The sequence below is a fragment of the Natator depressus genome, chromosome 3 (genome assembly GCF_965152275.1).
Source record: "Natator depressus isolate rNatDep1 chromosome 3, rNatDep2.hap1, whole genome shotgun sequence".
NCBI classification, from domain to species: Eukaryota; Metazoa; Chordata; order Testudines; family Cheloniidae; genus Natator; species Natator depressus.
The window spans coordinates 195,128,106-195,144,816 of record NC_134236.1 but is presented as its reverse complement, the minus strand read 5'-3'; the positions used below and the strand labels follow the sequence as shown (position 1 = coordinate 195,144,816).

The 16,711-nt window shown below is 40.9% G+C and overlaps 1 protein-coding gene across 11 annotated transcripts in view; it reads left to right on the top strand.

The window, feature by feature from the left end:
- The window catches only part of EHBP1 (EH domain binding protein 1), a 319,529-nt gene that overhangs the window by 133,277 nt on the left and 169,541 nt on the right, over nt 1–16,711 (top strand). For all 11 annotated transcript variants that reach the window (XM_074949596.1, XM_074949591.1, XM_074949600.1 and 8 more), the window contains exons 6-7: nt 3,194–3,375; nt 8,063–8,202. In XM_074949596.1, the coding sequence (XP_074805697.1) occupies nt 3,194–3,375; nt 8,063–8,202 (322 nt within the window). The remainder of the gene's footprint in view (nt 1–3,193; nt 3,376–8,062; nt 8,203–16,711) is intronic.

Here is a 16,711-nt window from a genome sequence, read left to right as displayed (position 1 = left end):
TTTAGGACTTCCCTCAATTAAATGGTCAAGAAAATTGTAAGTAAAAGGGGATGGCAAATGTACCTTCTCCTTCTCGGCACTGGGGATGACTGTGGGAAATCTCTGGTAGCTGGCTTTGAGGCTGATTTGCACCATTACACTGGCACAAAAACAGCTGCAGTGCAGGGCTAGAAACTGGTCTGGTAAAAACCTTTTAAAAGTTAACTTAGCCAAAGACAGGTTTCAGAGTAGCTGCCGTGTTAGTCTGTATCCGCAAAAAGAAAAGGAGGACTAGTGGCACCTTAGAGACTAACACATTTATTTGAGCATAAGCTTTCGTGAGCTACAGCTCACTTCATCGGATGCATTCAGTGGAAAATACAGTGCGGAGATTTTATATACACAGAGAACATGAAACCTCAAACTGTTGTCACAAATGGAAGCTGGTCTTCCCCCTCTGTTTCACTGTAAATGTCAATGAACTACAGTTGTACCCCATACTTCAGTGCAAGCAGAACTCATATTGCATCAGTCACATGCACTCCTCACGAAGTGCATTATAGAGTGCAACTAGCAGAGAGAGGAGGAATTCAGCCAAGTAACAGGCTGGGTGAGCATCCATTTCTTTTTCCATTTGTTCGTGATTTCAAGGATACTGAGGTGGGAGACTGGTTTTCATTGTCAGCATCAGAATAGACACACCAGCTGATCAGTACGCTCATGTATTTTGTTGCCGATCAGCAACTTATCCAGAGGGCTGTGAGTAGGTAAGCAAATTTAATTTGTTCCATTTGGGATTGTCATTGTCCCTCAGTCAAGAGGATTTTTCCTAGCCTGTTCCTTTTGTGTGTTAATTAGGGGAAAGGAGTGGGTACCTAACAAGATATGTATTCTATTGCATTATTTGTAGTTGTGTCTCATCAAACTGTCATTTTATTGTAAATGAGTTTAAGTGAAACCAGATTCCCTGGTTCTGAGTGCATTGAAATAATGAAAAGCAACCCCAGATATACATTAAATAGCAACCCTCTAGATAAGAATAACAGTTACCATAATTATAAAATTTTAGAACAGACTAAGGTGGGATTTTTTGTGATGGTTGCAAGCGTGAACCCATCCAAATTGACTCAAAAAGGAAACTGAGTACAAATATGACAAATATTTCCTGATCATTATAGCCCACACAATGGAATAGTATATTTTTGGTCTCACTGTAAATGGAAGCATAATTCCGACTGTTGAGTAATTTTTATTTTCTTCCTTTCTGGTTGACAAAAAAAGTACATGTGCCAGTATAAGACTGTCGTTTTTGCCGTATCAGTTATACTTTTGTAATTATCCATGTGCTATCTTCTACAACATTTTTAGGTATTCTGCAGGACAAAAATAGAAGCTACAAAACATTATTTTTCTCTACAACTATTAAAAATACTTTAAGCTATTAGCTAAGTAAAGGTTTAGCCAATTGTTTAAAATTAAAAATTGCATCCAGACCATAAACAGAAAAATCTGAAACTTGCAAATATAGCAATATAAAACAGCCCTCTTTCAAGGTTTTCAATGAAAACAACTGATCTTCAGTGATACTGTTAGACTGCAGTGTTGTAATAAAGGCAAAGAATTATTATGCAAGGTACATGTTCTTGTTCAGAAGCAAACTGCTTATTCGGATTTGTGTAGAGAACAAATAAAAAAATATTGTGCCAGTTCTCACGCGTTACTTTCAGAACAGATGCTGCAGTAAATCTTGAATCCTAAATTAGTTGTAGTATTTAGCCATTGTAAAGGTACAGTACAATAACAGTTTATTGTTGTTCATATCAGTAATAGATTGAAACTCCCTCATCATACTCTTCATTTTACACATTGTCAGAACCTTGGACCTTAATCTCTTTCTTTGATTGACAGTCGTGGCCAGGGAAAGAACACTTGTATTGTTTGCGATAGTCACATCTGTTCAACTTGATTCAGTTGAGAGTATTTGCATATTCTTAAGTATTTCTTCTGAGAGGGCCTAAATCCTTCTCAAGTGTTTGATGCATTTTTGAAATTCATTCATAAGGTATCTACATGCACTAATAGTTCTGTATAATATTCCTGTGCATAATCTGACCGATAAGGCTAGTTTTTTAAACAAGGTATTCTTTGGGGATGACATATTACATTCTGACTTATTCTACTGGGCAGAAATGTCAAGTACTTCGAAAAAGGGATGCTTGAATGTTTTGATTGAATTAGTAGTCTTTATTCAAGACAAATTGCCGACCGCAGTAAAATGTAGTTTTATTGTGAGAACATTTTTCAAAAGTTAACAGCAGTTTCTTCCCCCTCGCCCCCATTAGAACTTGATTACATATCATTTCTTTTCTGTTATGCTGAGGGTTAGAGACAAAACTGTGTAGTAGATTCTTAGAGGTAGTTTAGATTAATTTATATCTGAATTCTTTAGAACACCTCTATCTTCAAATGTGAATCAGGCTTTGATCTGACTCTAATTTTTTCTCTCCCAAAGATTTTATAGACATTCTAGAAATACTGTCAATCTTAACGTCAGAAATCTGCAACTCAGGTTGTACATGTACTATGCTTGTTAGAAAGAAAATAGCTTTGAAAAATATTTCAACATTAAACTCAATGCTTAAACTCCTAGTAGCAGCTCAAAATAGTACTTATCTACTTAATACTGCATAGTACTTTATATGTTTTTCAAAGCAACATAGAAATATTAATTTTCAATATTAATTTTCACTATTCTTCTGTGTGGTGAGTAAGTACCATCAGCCCTGTTTTCCAGAGTGGAAACTGGAGTATGAACCTGCAAATGGAGTTGCATGGGTAGAGTCTTATGCCCATGCAGAGTCCCATTGACCTCAGGGAGTGTAAGAGTCCACCATGTGAATTGTAGTGCAGGATCTAAACCTTAGTGATTTAAGGGCTGATGATAAGGCCCACTGAACACAATTAAAAGACTCCCATTGTCTTTGGATCAGGCCCTTTGTGACTGAGCCAGGTATAGAACTGAGGAGTTTCTGTCTCCCAGGTACTACTCAATCCACTGGACCACTCTGCCTCTCCACTGGAGAAAAGAATGAGGCCGATCTATTTGGTAGTTTTTTTTTCTTCTTTATGAAACTGCTGGTTTCTGTGTTACAACTCTTCACCTTTTTATTTTATATTTTAAAGTTATTTCATGTTGGTTTATGTTTACTTTCAGGAATCACCTTCTGGACGCAGAAAAGCACTTGCCACCAGCAGCATCAACATGAAGCAATATGCAAGCCCCATGCCTACACAGACAGATGTCAAGTTAAAATTCAAGCCTTTATCTAAGAAAGTTGTATCTGCCACCCTTCAGTTCTCATTATCATGTATTTTCCTGAGGGAAGGAAAAGCTACGTAAGTTTGTCACCAGATAGGCTGCTTTGTGTTGCCTTTCAAAGACCTCTTTGGGTAGCGAGCACTCTAGCTGTATAGAGTGGCAGGAGTTGAGAGTATCCTTCAGCATACCAATCATTCCTGTCATACTTTGTTTCTGAGGCTGAGTAAACGTAATTTCTTACTCTGACTATAGTTTACTGTTCTTCAGATCAAGACATTTTCTTCTACCATATTAATACGTTAAAAAGCAGCTGCCTAAAAATATTCTCAGCTTTGAAAGGGAGCAGGTGGGGGAGGAGGATATAGAGTGCAACATCAGTGCTCAGCTAGAGACGTCCCTAGCATCCACTCACACAGAGAACCAAAACTTGTTGATGGGTGAGGATGGAGTGTAAGATGTAGACAGAGGGAGCATTCTTGGGTTGATCAGGAGAACATCCAGTGAAGCCAGCTCACTTGAGCATTGATCTTCCCATTCTCCCTGCAGAGCTGTTGCTTTGCGCGCACGTGCACACACACACGCGCGCGCGCACACACTTGCTTACCTCAGCAGCTTTCAGAGAAGAGGAAGAAATCAATGGTCTTTCCAGATCATCTTTCCCTCCTCATTTTATTTGTAGGGTTCCAGGCACTGCATCCCTTGCTTTCAGATGGGCTTGGATAGAGTGGCTGGCAAGTGTTACAAATTGAGTTAAATGCCCCTACGTGGGCATTCACCAGACTGCTGTGAGGGATCAAGCCATGGAATTATAGGTGTTCTTCGCTTGCTTGGGCAGAGTCTTAGCACTGTCCTTGGCTTTGCATCTTCAGCATTCACTCCTGGAGCAGACTTCTTATCTGATACCCCTCTTGGCAGTGGGGACCCCCCCCTTATCCAACTATCTAGACCACAGGTGGCCAAACCGTGACTCATGAGCTGCATGCAGCTCTTACAGTTAAAGTGCGGCTCGCGTAGCTGCCAGTGCTCTCCCATTCTCCACCTACCAGACTGGAGGGGAGCTCGGGACTTCAGCCCGTGGGGCACGCCTGGCATGGCTTGTGAACTTGTGAAGATTATCGTATGCAGCTCGGCGGGTCAGTAAGTTTGACCATCCTTGATCTAGACCCTGAAACTAGTGCTGGCTCCTCCAAACTTCCCCTGCAGCTCTTGCACATTCCCCAGAATCCTACGGAAGGTGTGAGCCGTCTGGTTTACAGTTTCCATTCTGGGACACGTGATAAGTGTAGCACCTCACACATGCAGATACACTTCGCAGAGGATTCTAAAATACCATTTTTCATTACTTAACAGAGAGAAAGCACCAGAGAGCACAGCTCATTTAGAAAACAACAAACATCCTGAACATAGTGCCCCTCACTCTAGTTCTCCCTTCAGTTGGAGTCCTTGGGGGACTGTCTATAGTTCAGGGAGGCAAGGTTCTCCCATGCCTCATCAGGATTCTGCAGCAGCTTCTCTCTGCTTGAGCTGGTGAAAATGGCTGAAGACCCCAAATAGACAGGCTCCTGACCTTTTATAACCTTCTAGTCCCTCTGTCATTTGATGCGTGGATCAGGTGCTCAGGTGATCAGACCCCCTACGTTGTTGCCAGGCAGCCTCTCCCCACACAAGCCAATTCTTCTGGGTGGGAGGCCACCTGTTGTTTAGGATGTTTGTCTTTGAATCGAGGACCAACCAGATTAATGACCCTCTGTTGTCCGCCTTATATCAGTACCCTTTGGAATTTCAGTCCAACATGGAGGTAAAAGGACAACAGAGAAGAGACAGAGCTGCACATTCAAAATGGCATTTACACCTTGGTAAAAATACATATAGAGAGTTCATAATCTCGCACAGAATCCGTAAATTGTACAAATTCCCCAAATCATCACAGCAAACTAGCCCCTTTTTTCTCTCTTTCTTCCTCATGGCAGAATATAGGGCTGGCAGGATAGAGGCAGTAGGACAGGGAGACTATTGCTGAGGTGGTCTATTTCACATGCTAATTTTTTTCAGGAATGTTAACAGCCTGTGGGCAGCTTTGGCTGTCTTGATGGTATCTGTGGATCCTTCCCAGCCTTATATATCACACTTTTCTACTCCAGAACTGTTTTTGGTACAGGGATTTCCAAACCATTTCTTCATGTGGGCCAGATTTTGGCACAGAGATTTTCACAGACCACCTATCCTGCCACTCACAATTACACAGACAACTTTCTTTCCTATTTGCCATCTCATAACATCCCTTTGGAAACTACTGACTGTACTGACATGTAAAAATACTAGAAAAGTATTGTATTTATAGCTGTTGTTTAATACAATTTAGCAGCTGGAAATGAGGGAAAGGAGCCATCAGCTGGTTACCAGCCTCCTCTTGCGCTATCAACAGGGAACCTCTGTCTTAGACTGCTCGACAATGGTGTTAGACTGATCCATGAAAACAAATCTCTTCAGGACAGCACTTAAGCATGTGCTTAAATTGTATTGAAATTGATGGGACTCAAGAGTATGCTTAAAGTTAAGCATGGGGTGAGCTTAAGTAAGGGGTTCTCATTACAAATTTTTTGGTGGCCTCCGAGTGCGGCCACCAACTCTTGCTGGTGGTCATGCTGACAATTTTTCCTAAAATACTTAATTAACTTTAGGAAAAACAAATAAATATGCACATATACATGTCCAAATCATTGTAATTTATTTATGTAGGGGTTTTTTCAGACTCAATAATAAAAATAATTTACAGTTGTTTCTGTTCTTTACTGGACCTAAACAGAATAGAAACACAAATAAGGCAGTTTGCGTGTTCTAGTCTTTTTGTTGTTGTTTGTTTTGCTTTTTTGGTTGTGCTTTTTTTTCTTTTTCTAAGACTTGCTAGCTGGTAAGTCTTCTGCTGTGAAAAGTAATATTTGTATGTTTGTTAATATCACTTTTCACAGCAGACTTACTCAGCTACGGCAAGCCCTGGGACAAATTAAGCCCTGAATGGGGAGGCGGACAGGGAGGCAGCGGGGCTCAGGGAAAAACAGGTGGGATGGAACAAGGATGAAGAGAGAGTTGCAGGATTAGCTTTTATCTCCTCCTAGCCATTGTAACTTTGTAAAGTGAGGTTCAGAATCCCCATATCTGTTTTAGACTGGGTTTTATGCTTTCCTAGGGAAAATAATATAACCTGCTACACCCTGACACCAAGGTCCTTTATGAGCTTTATAGTTTTCTTTGCTCCCGGTCTTCGTTGTCTTCAGAGGAATAGTGAACCTGTAATTTATATCCAGTTGTAAAATGTGGTATTCTGGCTGTGCTGATGCTACATTTCATTTAATTTGTTTGGTTAAAGACTAGAATTGAACTTATTAGTTATCAAGACAGGGAGAGTAACATTTGAGGATTGTCCTTCTCAGTATGGTTAGTTAATAGGTTCTTATCTTGGAACTTTCCCCCTCACAGCTACTAGAAGATTCTCTAGTTATCAGTTGCCAATGTACGGAATTTACTGTGAAGACCATTTGAAACCAGTAAGAGAGGAACCTTTGTGATTTCTTGGATATTTATTAGTATTAATAATTATTATTTATCTTACAGTGACACTTGGAGGCATCAACTAAGATCAGGGTCCCATTGTGCTATGTGCTTTTCAGATATGTAGGAAGAGACTATCCCTGCCCCAAAGAGCTCACAATTTATTTATTGACTCAATTTAGTACTGAATTCATTGAGACTATGCAGATGTGTAAAGTTACTCGTGTAAATTTTTGTGCAGGATTGGGGCCTGGTTTGTACTTGATCTTTAGTTTACTGCCATATAGGATGGCTTTTAAAGTAACCTTGTACCATTGTCATGAAAATATATGAGCCCAGGCACAAAATCAGTGCACCCTATTTTACCATGGTTAACTCGTAACATGGAGAAGGGGAAATTAATGATATTTTTTACTTACCTATTTTTAAAGAATTTGCTTTGGGCAAGTAAGTGAATAGACTACTATTGATTAAACAATAGAAAGGTATTAAAATAGTTTAAAAAAATTGAGTCCAACCATGCTTCGAGAATGACACTGTGAACTTGAAGACACATTGGTTGCTATGGAAATAGCACTTTAGAACATTCACTGCTTTAAATCTTTTGTCTGCAGCCATGTTTTCATCAAGATTCGGTTGTAATCCACACTGTAGTGGTGCATATGCGCAAGGGCAGTAATTGGCCCATAATTTATAAACATTTTTCTTGTTTATGTACTCGTGCATTTAGGAAAGAAACTCTAGTTCACCGACAGTAGTGTGAGTCTGAGGAGAAGGTGGTGGTTCAGAGGCACTAGGTCTGACCAAAAACCCTCAGCTTATATTGAACGACCCCCAAAGGGAATAAATTACTATTCCGTATAACTTCAGGACTGATTTAAAAAATTGTAAGAGGAGAGGATTAAATTGACCCTTAATGAAAGCATTTTTTGCTTTTTAAGTTTTTGGCAATGGAAACTTGTAATCTATAAATTAACAGTATGAACATATATATTCATATCTTGTTCTTATAAATATTCTCAAGACTACTTCCAAAGCCCATCAAAGTCAACTGAAGGCTATCCCTTGACTTCAAAAGGTTTTAGAGCAGGCCCTTAGTAAAGAAAAGGAAACTTCTTTTTGAAAAAATAGTATTTCCCTAAAATACTATCAAATGTGACTTGAACAGTATTGCCTTTTAATGATTTGTTTGATGTATTGGAATTTGTGGTATAGAGATGAAGACATGCAGAGCCTGGCTAGTTTGATGAGTATGAAGCAAGCCGACATTGGAAATTTAGATGATTTTGAGGAAGACAATGAAGAAGATGAAGAGAACAGAGTGAATCAGGAGGAGAAGGCTGCAAAAATTACAGGTTGGTCTTGTCACAAAGGGACATAAAAAAAATATTTTTTCCCTATAATCGGGAAAGTTCCATGGATTTTATTCTTCTATTATGTGAATATGCTTTCTTATAAAATAGCAATTTAGGATAATCCAATTGCATATGCCTTGATAATACAGCTACACATGAGGCTAATTTTTGTGAACTTCAGAGACTTGATTTCTTTGTATCGCATTTTCAGAAGGGGAAGCCAAGGAGAGGTGTAAACAGAGCAGTAGAAGGACAGGAAAAGAGATGGGAACAATCAGGAGGGGAGAAAACAAGAGAGAAAGGGCAGAAATGGATAGAGAGGCCAAACTTGATCATCAGCAAGCAGGGGACCGCTCCGAGGCAGGACCCAATCAGGTTCCCCATAGTGAAAACAGTCTAAAGAATGTTCTGCATTAGATAACTGAGCTATTTCAAGTTACATATTATAGCTAAATGGTTATTGAACTTCTTGATCCCCAAAGGGTTTAGTGTGTCCAGGGTGGCTAGTGTGGTGAGTGCAAATCAGATCAGCATGTCCAAACACAAAGATTCCTCCTACGATTGTTATGCCTGTGTATTGTGGTCCCTGTCCCACAATTTCAGGCACAGCTCTCTCCTTTCTGAATTTATGTGTTTCAAGGGTTGAACATATACTGATTAAAGATGACCTGCAAAGGATTAAAATAGATAGGGTTGTATAAAGACGACGTTAAACATTTGGTTTGTGTGGTTTTTTGGTTTGTTTTTTTTTAAAATGTGTAAGTCATGCTAGTTTTTTCCCTGAGAAATATCAGGAAAGTCAGGACAGGTCTTCTCTGATGGACTTGTTGAAATGAAAGCTGTCTCTCTTCTCAGCTCTTACCTGAACAATGAAGATGATGAATTGTTAAGAGTTCTTCTCCTTGCTATTCAAGCATTTGAGTTCAATAAAAATGTCTAATGTAAGAAAAGATTTCAGAAGAGGAAAGATGCCTTTCATGTGCCCTCCATCAGTCATAAAGAAGCAAAAAAAAAAAAAAAAAAGGCACAAACACATCCCCTAGTGTATCAAGTTACTTTAAATAAAAAAAGAAAAGAAAAAAGTTAATCTAAATAATCGAATGCCATGTGGCTTTAATAAGATGGGTGAGAGGGTGCCAAGTGGAGCCAAGACCAGCCATGTAATGACTCAGCTGCTGTGTTGGGCCTGTATGGAACAGGATGGCATCTGGGGTTGACTGACAGGTTGCAGAAATGGTTCTCTTGAGTTATCGAGGGCTATTCCTGAGTGTCACAAGAAGTATTGTGCGATTGCATTGGGAAGACTAATTGAATCATTGGAGTTGCATCATTGTTCTTCTAGTCCTCATTAGCACTGAAATGGGTCAGGGAAAAGCAGCTATGACTACTTGGATCTAGTGGTACTTAGAACACCCGTGAAACATTGCAATCACTTTTGTTTAGCTTCTAGACTACTTCAGTTTCTGATTTAAGGCTTTGATCCTAATCTTTAGAGCCCCAAGCAGGTCAGGACTCAGGTATGTCAGTGACCTGATCTCCATCCATGCTCTACTTTTCTGTGACAGTGCAGTTCACAAAGCCCAGGATGAAATGTGTGAGAGACTAAGGTAAAGCATTCTTGGTCAAGGGGTGGAATACGACCAGGTTGATCACCTTTAGGACATGCTGCAAGACCCATCTCTGAGAGGAAGCTTTTCCACCATATCCAGAAGGATGTAGGTACATGTACAAAACAGATAAACTATAATCAAGAACAAAAACCCCACAAACCTGAAGCAAGGCCTCCTATAATTAGGGGAAAGAGAAGAGCAGAAAGCTCCATACAGCCCACTAAAGACCATGTGGGCAGACCTACTTTATCTAGGGAATACCAAGATATTACTGTGATGGTGCAACAGAAAACCCATATGTAGAAAGGCTGACAGATGCAGAGTGCCAGCTTCTGGCTCCCATTTCTATCCCTTTTGCATTGTTCCACTCAAGGGGGATGGAGAGCTTCTCTTAACAGGCCAGCCAGGGATTCCTGTGATGTAGGGGGAGTCCCCAGCTGGTCTAAAGTCAGTGTAGTTAAGTCTATGCCATCCAGTTTACTTTGCAAAGTGTAGGGACGTTCCTGGGAGGGCCTAGTGTAGCTTACAGCTGCTTAAAGCTGCTTTTTCTCTCCTCCACACACTTACCCTGAATCCTGCACCTGTCGCAGCTTGGACCCACGGTTCTGGCCCAGATAGCGTTCCCGCTCTCCGAACTGGTGATATAAATACCAAGCTTATCTATTGAAACAAACCTTCTGAATGGCTACTTGGAAGGCAGAATGATGAATGCCTTTGAGCAAAGAGTATTCCATATCCAGTGAGTACTCAGATTGAGATTTTTCAGGTTTCGGTTTCTTACCATACAAAACCAGTTTGTTTGTTGTTGTTGTAAATGTTGCACTCTAGGGCTATGTCTACACTACAGCTTATGCTGGCATAAACTCTAGTGTGCACAGTGGTATGGCGGCGGGAGAGTTTCTCCCACCGACAGCTTCTGCCGCTCAAGGGGGTGGGTTTTTTATGCCAACAGGAGAGCTCTCTCCCGTCGGCGTAGAGTCTTCACCACATGCACTGCAGTGGCACAGCTGTACCAGTGCAGCAGCAGCGCTGTAAGTGTAGGCATGTCCTAAGACCCACAGGTAAAAAGCCTGAGGGGAAAAGGTCAGCCTCAGAGACCGTTTTGGTTTGTGCTGCAACTGCTGAACTATGCCATTAGCCGAACATCTCCTGTTTGAAAGAGGTGAAAAAGGGAATTGGGCAGTAAGAGGGAGGGTGGAGGAGAAGAATGGGTGCATGTGGTTTTCTAGAGTAAATGAAATAGCATAAAGAAAGGTAATAATAAGTAATCAGGAAAAAGTAAATATTACAGTCCTGTTCCAATATCTATTGAAATCAATGTAAAGACTCCCACTGACTTCGATGGAAGTTGGATTGGGTCCTAAAAGCCCTACAGTAAATGTACTGAAAGGGGAAAGAAATGAAACTACAGGGAAAACTAAAAACCAAAGGAGGAAAATATCTGCAGTAGAAAAAGAGATTGGAAACATGGGGTTAGACCAAAAGACACAGCTATTTTGAAAAATGTTCATGATTTTAGAAAAAGTGAAAAAATATAGAAAGAGGGAAAAGAAAACAAAGTTGAAGAGGTAGTATGGCACTATAAAAATCAGTCTTTTGAAAATTACATTTACAGAACCATTTAAAGCTAATGGAGAATAAGTGCTGTCACCCACTTTGAACACTTGTTTTCTGCCTACATTTTCTCATACGTTGCCTGGTTAGGTTATTGCAAAACAAGGGTTCCTGACTGTTCTTAACTTCTCTGTATATGTTTTCCCAACTGTAAAATAGGGGTAGTAACACTAACTACTTCACAGGGTGTTTTGTGGATTAATCAGTTAATGTTTGTAAGAGCTTTGAAGATGTAAAGTAGCATACTGTACAAATAGTAGTATTAAGTGTTGCCATACTTTTGCCTCAAGGTCTAATCACTCAGAGAGCTGTCTCTTTCATTGTCTAGAGATTGAAAGATAGCTGTACTGAAGGATGTATATGTAGAATTAATTCTGAGGATTTTATTGCAAACTCTGTTCCTTTTGCAGAATACTGTGAGCATTGGATTTGGGTCACCATGTGGCTGTAATATAAATAAATAATTGTAATTTCATTATCATGGCAGTTAGTGACCCATTCAGTAGATGATAGATGAGGGGAGTAAAGAGATTGATCTCCGTTCTATTCCTAGCTCTGCCCTGATTTGGTGTGAGACTTCGGGTGTCACTGAACTTGTGTATGCTTCAGTTTCTTCATCTATAGAATGAGGAAAGCACCTTGGGATCTGCAGGTTGAAAGCACAATATGAGAGCTGAATGTAATAAAAATTGTTGTCACAGAATTGACTCTAAAGTTGAGGTTGCAATAGGCTTTCCATTCTTAGCCCTATGGGACAGCAGACACGTCCACACCACTACCCAGCAGCTGCAGTAGGGCTGTTTGTATTAGCCTATGTAAATCCTGTTGGGACAAACCCCACAGGAAGTACCATCTCGGAAGGACAAACTGACAGCTTCCCTGATTGGCCCAGGCACCCTATTTAAGCCCAAGAGGAGTTCCAGGAAGTGTCTGTACAACAAGATGGTCTCCCCTGCCAGTTGTAGTGGCAGACCCACCTCTTGGCTTGATCTTGGACTCCTGACCCTAGGTTCCTGACTCTGTCTTTGACTCCTGGTTCCTGACACCATTCCTGGCCTCTGACTGCCACTGCTCAAACCACTAGACCTGTCCATCACTGCTCTGACCACAAGACCTGACCGCCCAAGCCACAATTGTGACACCCTATTGTCATTACACAGTAACTTTAAAAAAAAAAAAATCCATGAGCCTGAAAATATCTCATGCTTAGTCATAGCCTGGCTTTTTAATTTAATTTTATTTTTTTAAACATTTTAAAAGAAGTCCACTTAACTATTCTGTGTTATGTGAACTTGAAAATAACATAAATGTTCATGTTTGTAATGTAAAGTTACAAACATTTTAGCTACCGTGTAATTTAAAGAGAGAGATTTTAAAATTGCAGAATTGTCATACTTAGGCCTTAATGAGCACCAGTTCCTTTGACATACTTAAGACATTTGATTCATGATTAAGAAAATTAGTACAGCTATGCATGCTTTATTTCTTCACTTAATGTTTTTGAATAGGCACCCAAGCCCTCATGCCTCAATTAATAGTATGCTGACTGCTGCACCTGCACAGAGACCTATTGACTTCACTGGTGTTCCATATGCACTCAGCAGTCTGCCCAGATATGATCAGTTGTGGAGTCTTGAGCCCAAGTGTACTTCAAGCAGAGATCTCTGAAGAATCACACACTGTAATACTGATCATCCCAACCTTCTGACACCTTTACTACTCTTTAATAGCACCTAACCACACAAAAAGTCCCATTTACTTCAGTGGGTTACTTGTAGACAAAGATAATGTGAGTGTGTAGATAATGAGATGTACAAAAGAGGATATAGGCCATAGATTCCTATGCTTCCCATTTCAGCGCTCCAAATATAATATAAACCATTTTATCCTGTAATGAGACAGTGAAATGCATAAAGGTGTTTAGGGTAGCAGATGGGACCAGATGATTCAAACCACATCAAAGAATTCAATGTCTGCACCCTGTTTTAACTAGTCATTTGTTCATAGTTATGCTTTATAAGCTTATATTCTACTTTTCATTTCAGTAAAGAAATACATCTATCAGTCTGTTTGAGTCCAAAAGCTTAGGAGTATGTAGCTACTACATCTTTCAGATCTCCGGCAAGTCTTTGTATGCTGAAGCTGAACAAGAAGGAGCTTAAGACTCCTAAGCTGACTGACTTCAAATTGACTACTTTTAAGTCCTATAAAACCAAGGCTGTTTAGGAAGCTAATCTGGTTGAGATGTGTTCTGGGATGGCTGCACCATCTTAAGAATAGATTGTACTGCATCTTCCTACTTGGAAATCAGTTACGTATTTATATGGAAGAGTTAGTATGTCTTTGCAAAACGTTCAAATCTAAGATTTTTAGTAAAGCAGCTTTTGGCTATATGTCTTAAATATTGAGAGATTCTGTACCAGATCCTTGCTCTGCTTTTGACTTCTTTGCACCAAAGCATAGTGCGTGGTTTATGTCCAGTGGAAAGGAGTGGCCAAGGAATCTCTGCATCCCACCAGCGTCCAGTTGTAAGAACATCCCCTGATGAGTAAGGCTATGTTTTAGTCATGGGTATTTTTAGTAAAAGTCATTTACAGATCACTGGCAGTAAACAAAAATTCACGGCCTGTGACCTATCCATGACTTGTACTATATACGCCTGACTAAATCGGGGGGAGGGTTGGCCCAGGGACACCGCGGGTGCTGGGGGGGTGGCCCAGGACCCCTGAGGCTGCTGGGGGGGAGGAGGGTTGGCAGGGCTGGCAGGCTCCCTACCCGGCTCCGTGCCTCCCAGAAGTGGTGACATCACCCTCCGTCAGTTCCTAGGCGGAGACATGGCCAGGCAGCTCTGCCCGCTGCCTCCGTTCCGAGTGCCGACTCTACAGTTGCAGGGGTGGTGCCTGCAGGCAGAGACAGCACACAGAGCCCCCTGGCCACACCTCTGCCTAGGAGCCGAGGGATGTCGCTGCTTCTGGGGAGCCTCCCTGAGGTAAGCACCGGCCAGAGCCCTCGCGCCCTCCTGCGCCTCAGCCCTGAGCCCCCCACCCAAACTCCTGCTGCTGCTGGGGGAGGCAGGTGTGGTAGCCCACGACTGCTCCAGCAGTGGTGGCGGGTGCGGCTGGCCTAGGGGCTGCCTGAGCTGCTCAGGCGGCCCACGGGCCAGCTGCACTGGCCACTGCAGATGTCACGGAGGTCCCAGAAAGTCATGTTGTCCCGTGACACACTCACAGCTTTACTGATGAGCTATGGGCAGCCAGCACCAGTTAGAGCAGTGGTTCCCAAACTTTAACCAGTGAACCCTTTGCACTAAAATGTCTAGTCTCGTGAACCTCCTCTTAAAAATGAATATTTCCAGGGGTTTACCTGAGTATAAATTATAAAAGCAGTGATCTTGGAAATATAAAATTTCTTTTTATGACCTGCTTATTACATGCTATTTATTATTAATTATTATTTATCCTTACAGTATTTTTATTACATTATGAAAACGGCAACACTCTTCCAAGATCTCACTTTCATAGCTTGTATCACTTTGAATAAGCCTATTATCAGACAAGGCTCCTATGTTTCATCAAGGAGTATCAGATGTGAAACGGCATTAAGGTATTTAAGAAGCCAACTCAAAGAGTTCCTCCTACACAAGCATTCAGGTCTTGAGCAGTCCAGGCAAACAACGCATGTTACAACAAAGTTTAAACTTCTTCTTCATAATAATTTTAAAAACAATACTCGCTGCCTATTTAATTTTAAAAACAGCAAAAAATATCCACCTCCCTTTCCATTTCTTATAAGGAGTCTTGAAGTTTAAATCTCCTCAGTGTGATAGCTATGATTGCTTTGATCTGCTTAGTTCTTGGAAGTCCAGGGGCTCTGGGCTGCTGGCCCCGTGCTGCCCGGGGTTCCTAGGGACAGCTCTGTCCGCCATTAGGGAATTTTTTCCCGAGAACCCCAGTTGGGGAACCACTGAGTTAGAGCAACTGTAACCATGCCTCAGTGGGTCACAGCTGAGGATGCCACATTCAGGACAAACTGCTGAGAAACAGGGCAAACACAACCCATATCTTTCATCAGAGATACCAAACCAGCCACACAAGTAAACTCCTGTTTCACCACACTGGCTAACAAGAACTCATAAAAGCAGTTTCCTTTGGCATTCCAGTTCTTATGTCACCACCAAAAACACTGGATTCAGAGATGAGTGGTTCTTTACAACCAGTCTCATCAAATGAAAGGTTCTGATCCCAAAGGACCAGCCACACACCCACGTCAATATATAACTTGGATCTTACCCAAAAATCACACTGATGCCAATCCTTTAGTATTTAAAATCTAAAGGTTTATTCATAAAAAGAAAGAAAGGTGAGAATTAAAGTTGGTTAAAAGAATCAAATACATGCAGTAATTGCAAAGTTCTTGGTTCAGGCTTGTAGCAGTGATGAAATAAACTGTTGGCTTAGTAAGTCTCTGGTTGTTTCCAAATCATTGGAAGGACCTCATTCCCAGGGTGAGAATGCTCCCATTAGTGTAAGTCCGCAGTCCAGAGATCTGAGCAGGACGGGCAAAATGGAGGTGTTTCCAGGGCCATTTATATCCTCTGCCATATGGATGGAAACCCATTGTTTCAAACAAAAACCTCAGCACAGGTAGTGGAGAATCACAGGTGACCAGATAGTGTTTGGAGTCACATGGGCAAGTCACATGTTCGTGCCCCATTTTGCTCAGTCATTGCAGGAAGCCATTACCTATATTCCAGACAGCACGTTTATAGGACAGTCCACTCAGTGTAGATGGGTGTCTCCCATGGTCCATTGTGAGTTGAGTCCTTTTGATGGGCCACTCAATTAGAATAGTCCCTCCAAGATGTGCTGGCTAACTATCTTGTGGGCGTTACCCCAGAAGCAAACATTTGAAATCCAGGTAGAGAGCCAATATTCATAACTTCAAATACAAAAATGATACATGCATAGACATAGCATAATCCTAATCAGCAAATCATAACCTTTTCATAGACATCTTATGTGCCACATCTTGTACAAGATTTGTTTCAAATATATAATAGTGGTTGCAACAATGATCTATATAGTCATATTTTGATCCGATACCATCACAGCAACACTGATGTTGCTCAATTTTCACCTCTCTGTGATTTGTTACTTTTTTTATCGGTTTGGAAAATAGAGATTTCTGTTTGAGCAACTTTATTTTCCAGTGATAGTTTTACTTTTCCCAGACACAATATATACGGTGTAGTTAAGGTTGAGTACATATCAGTAACTTAAAGGTAA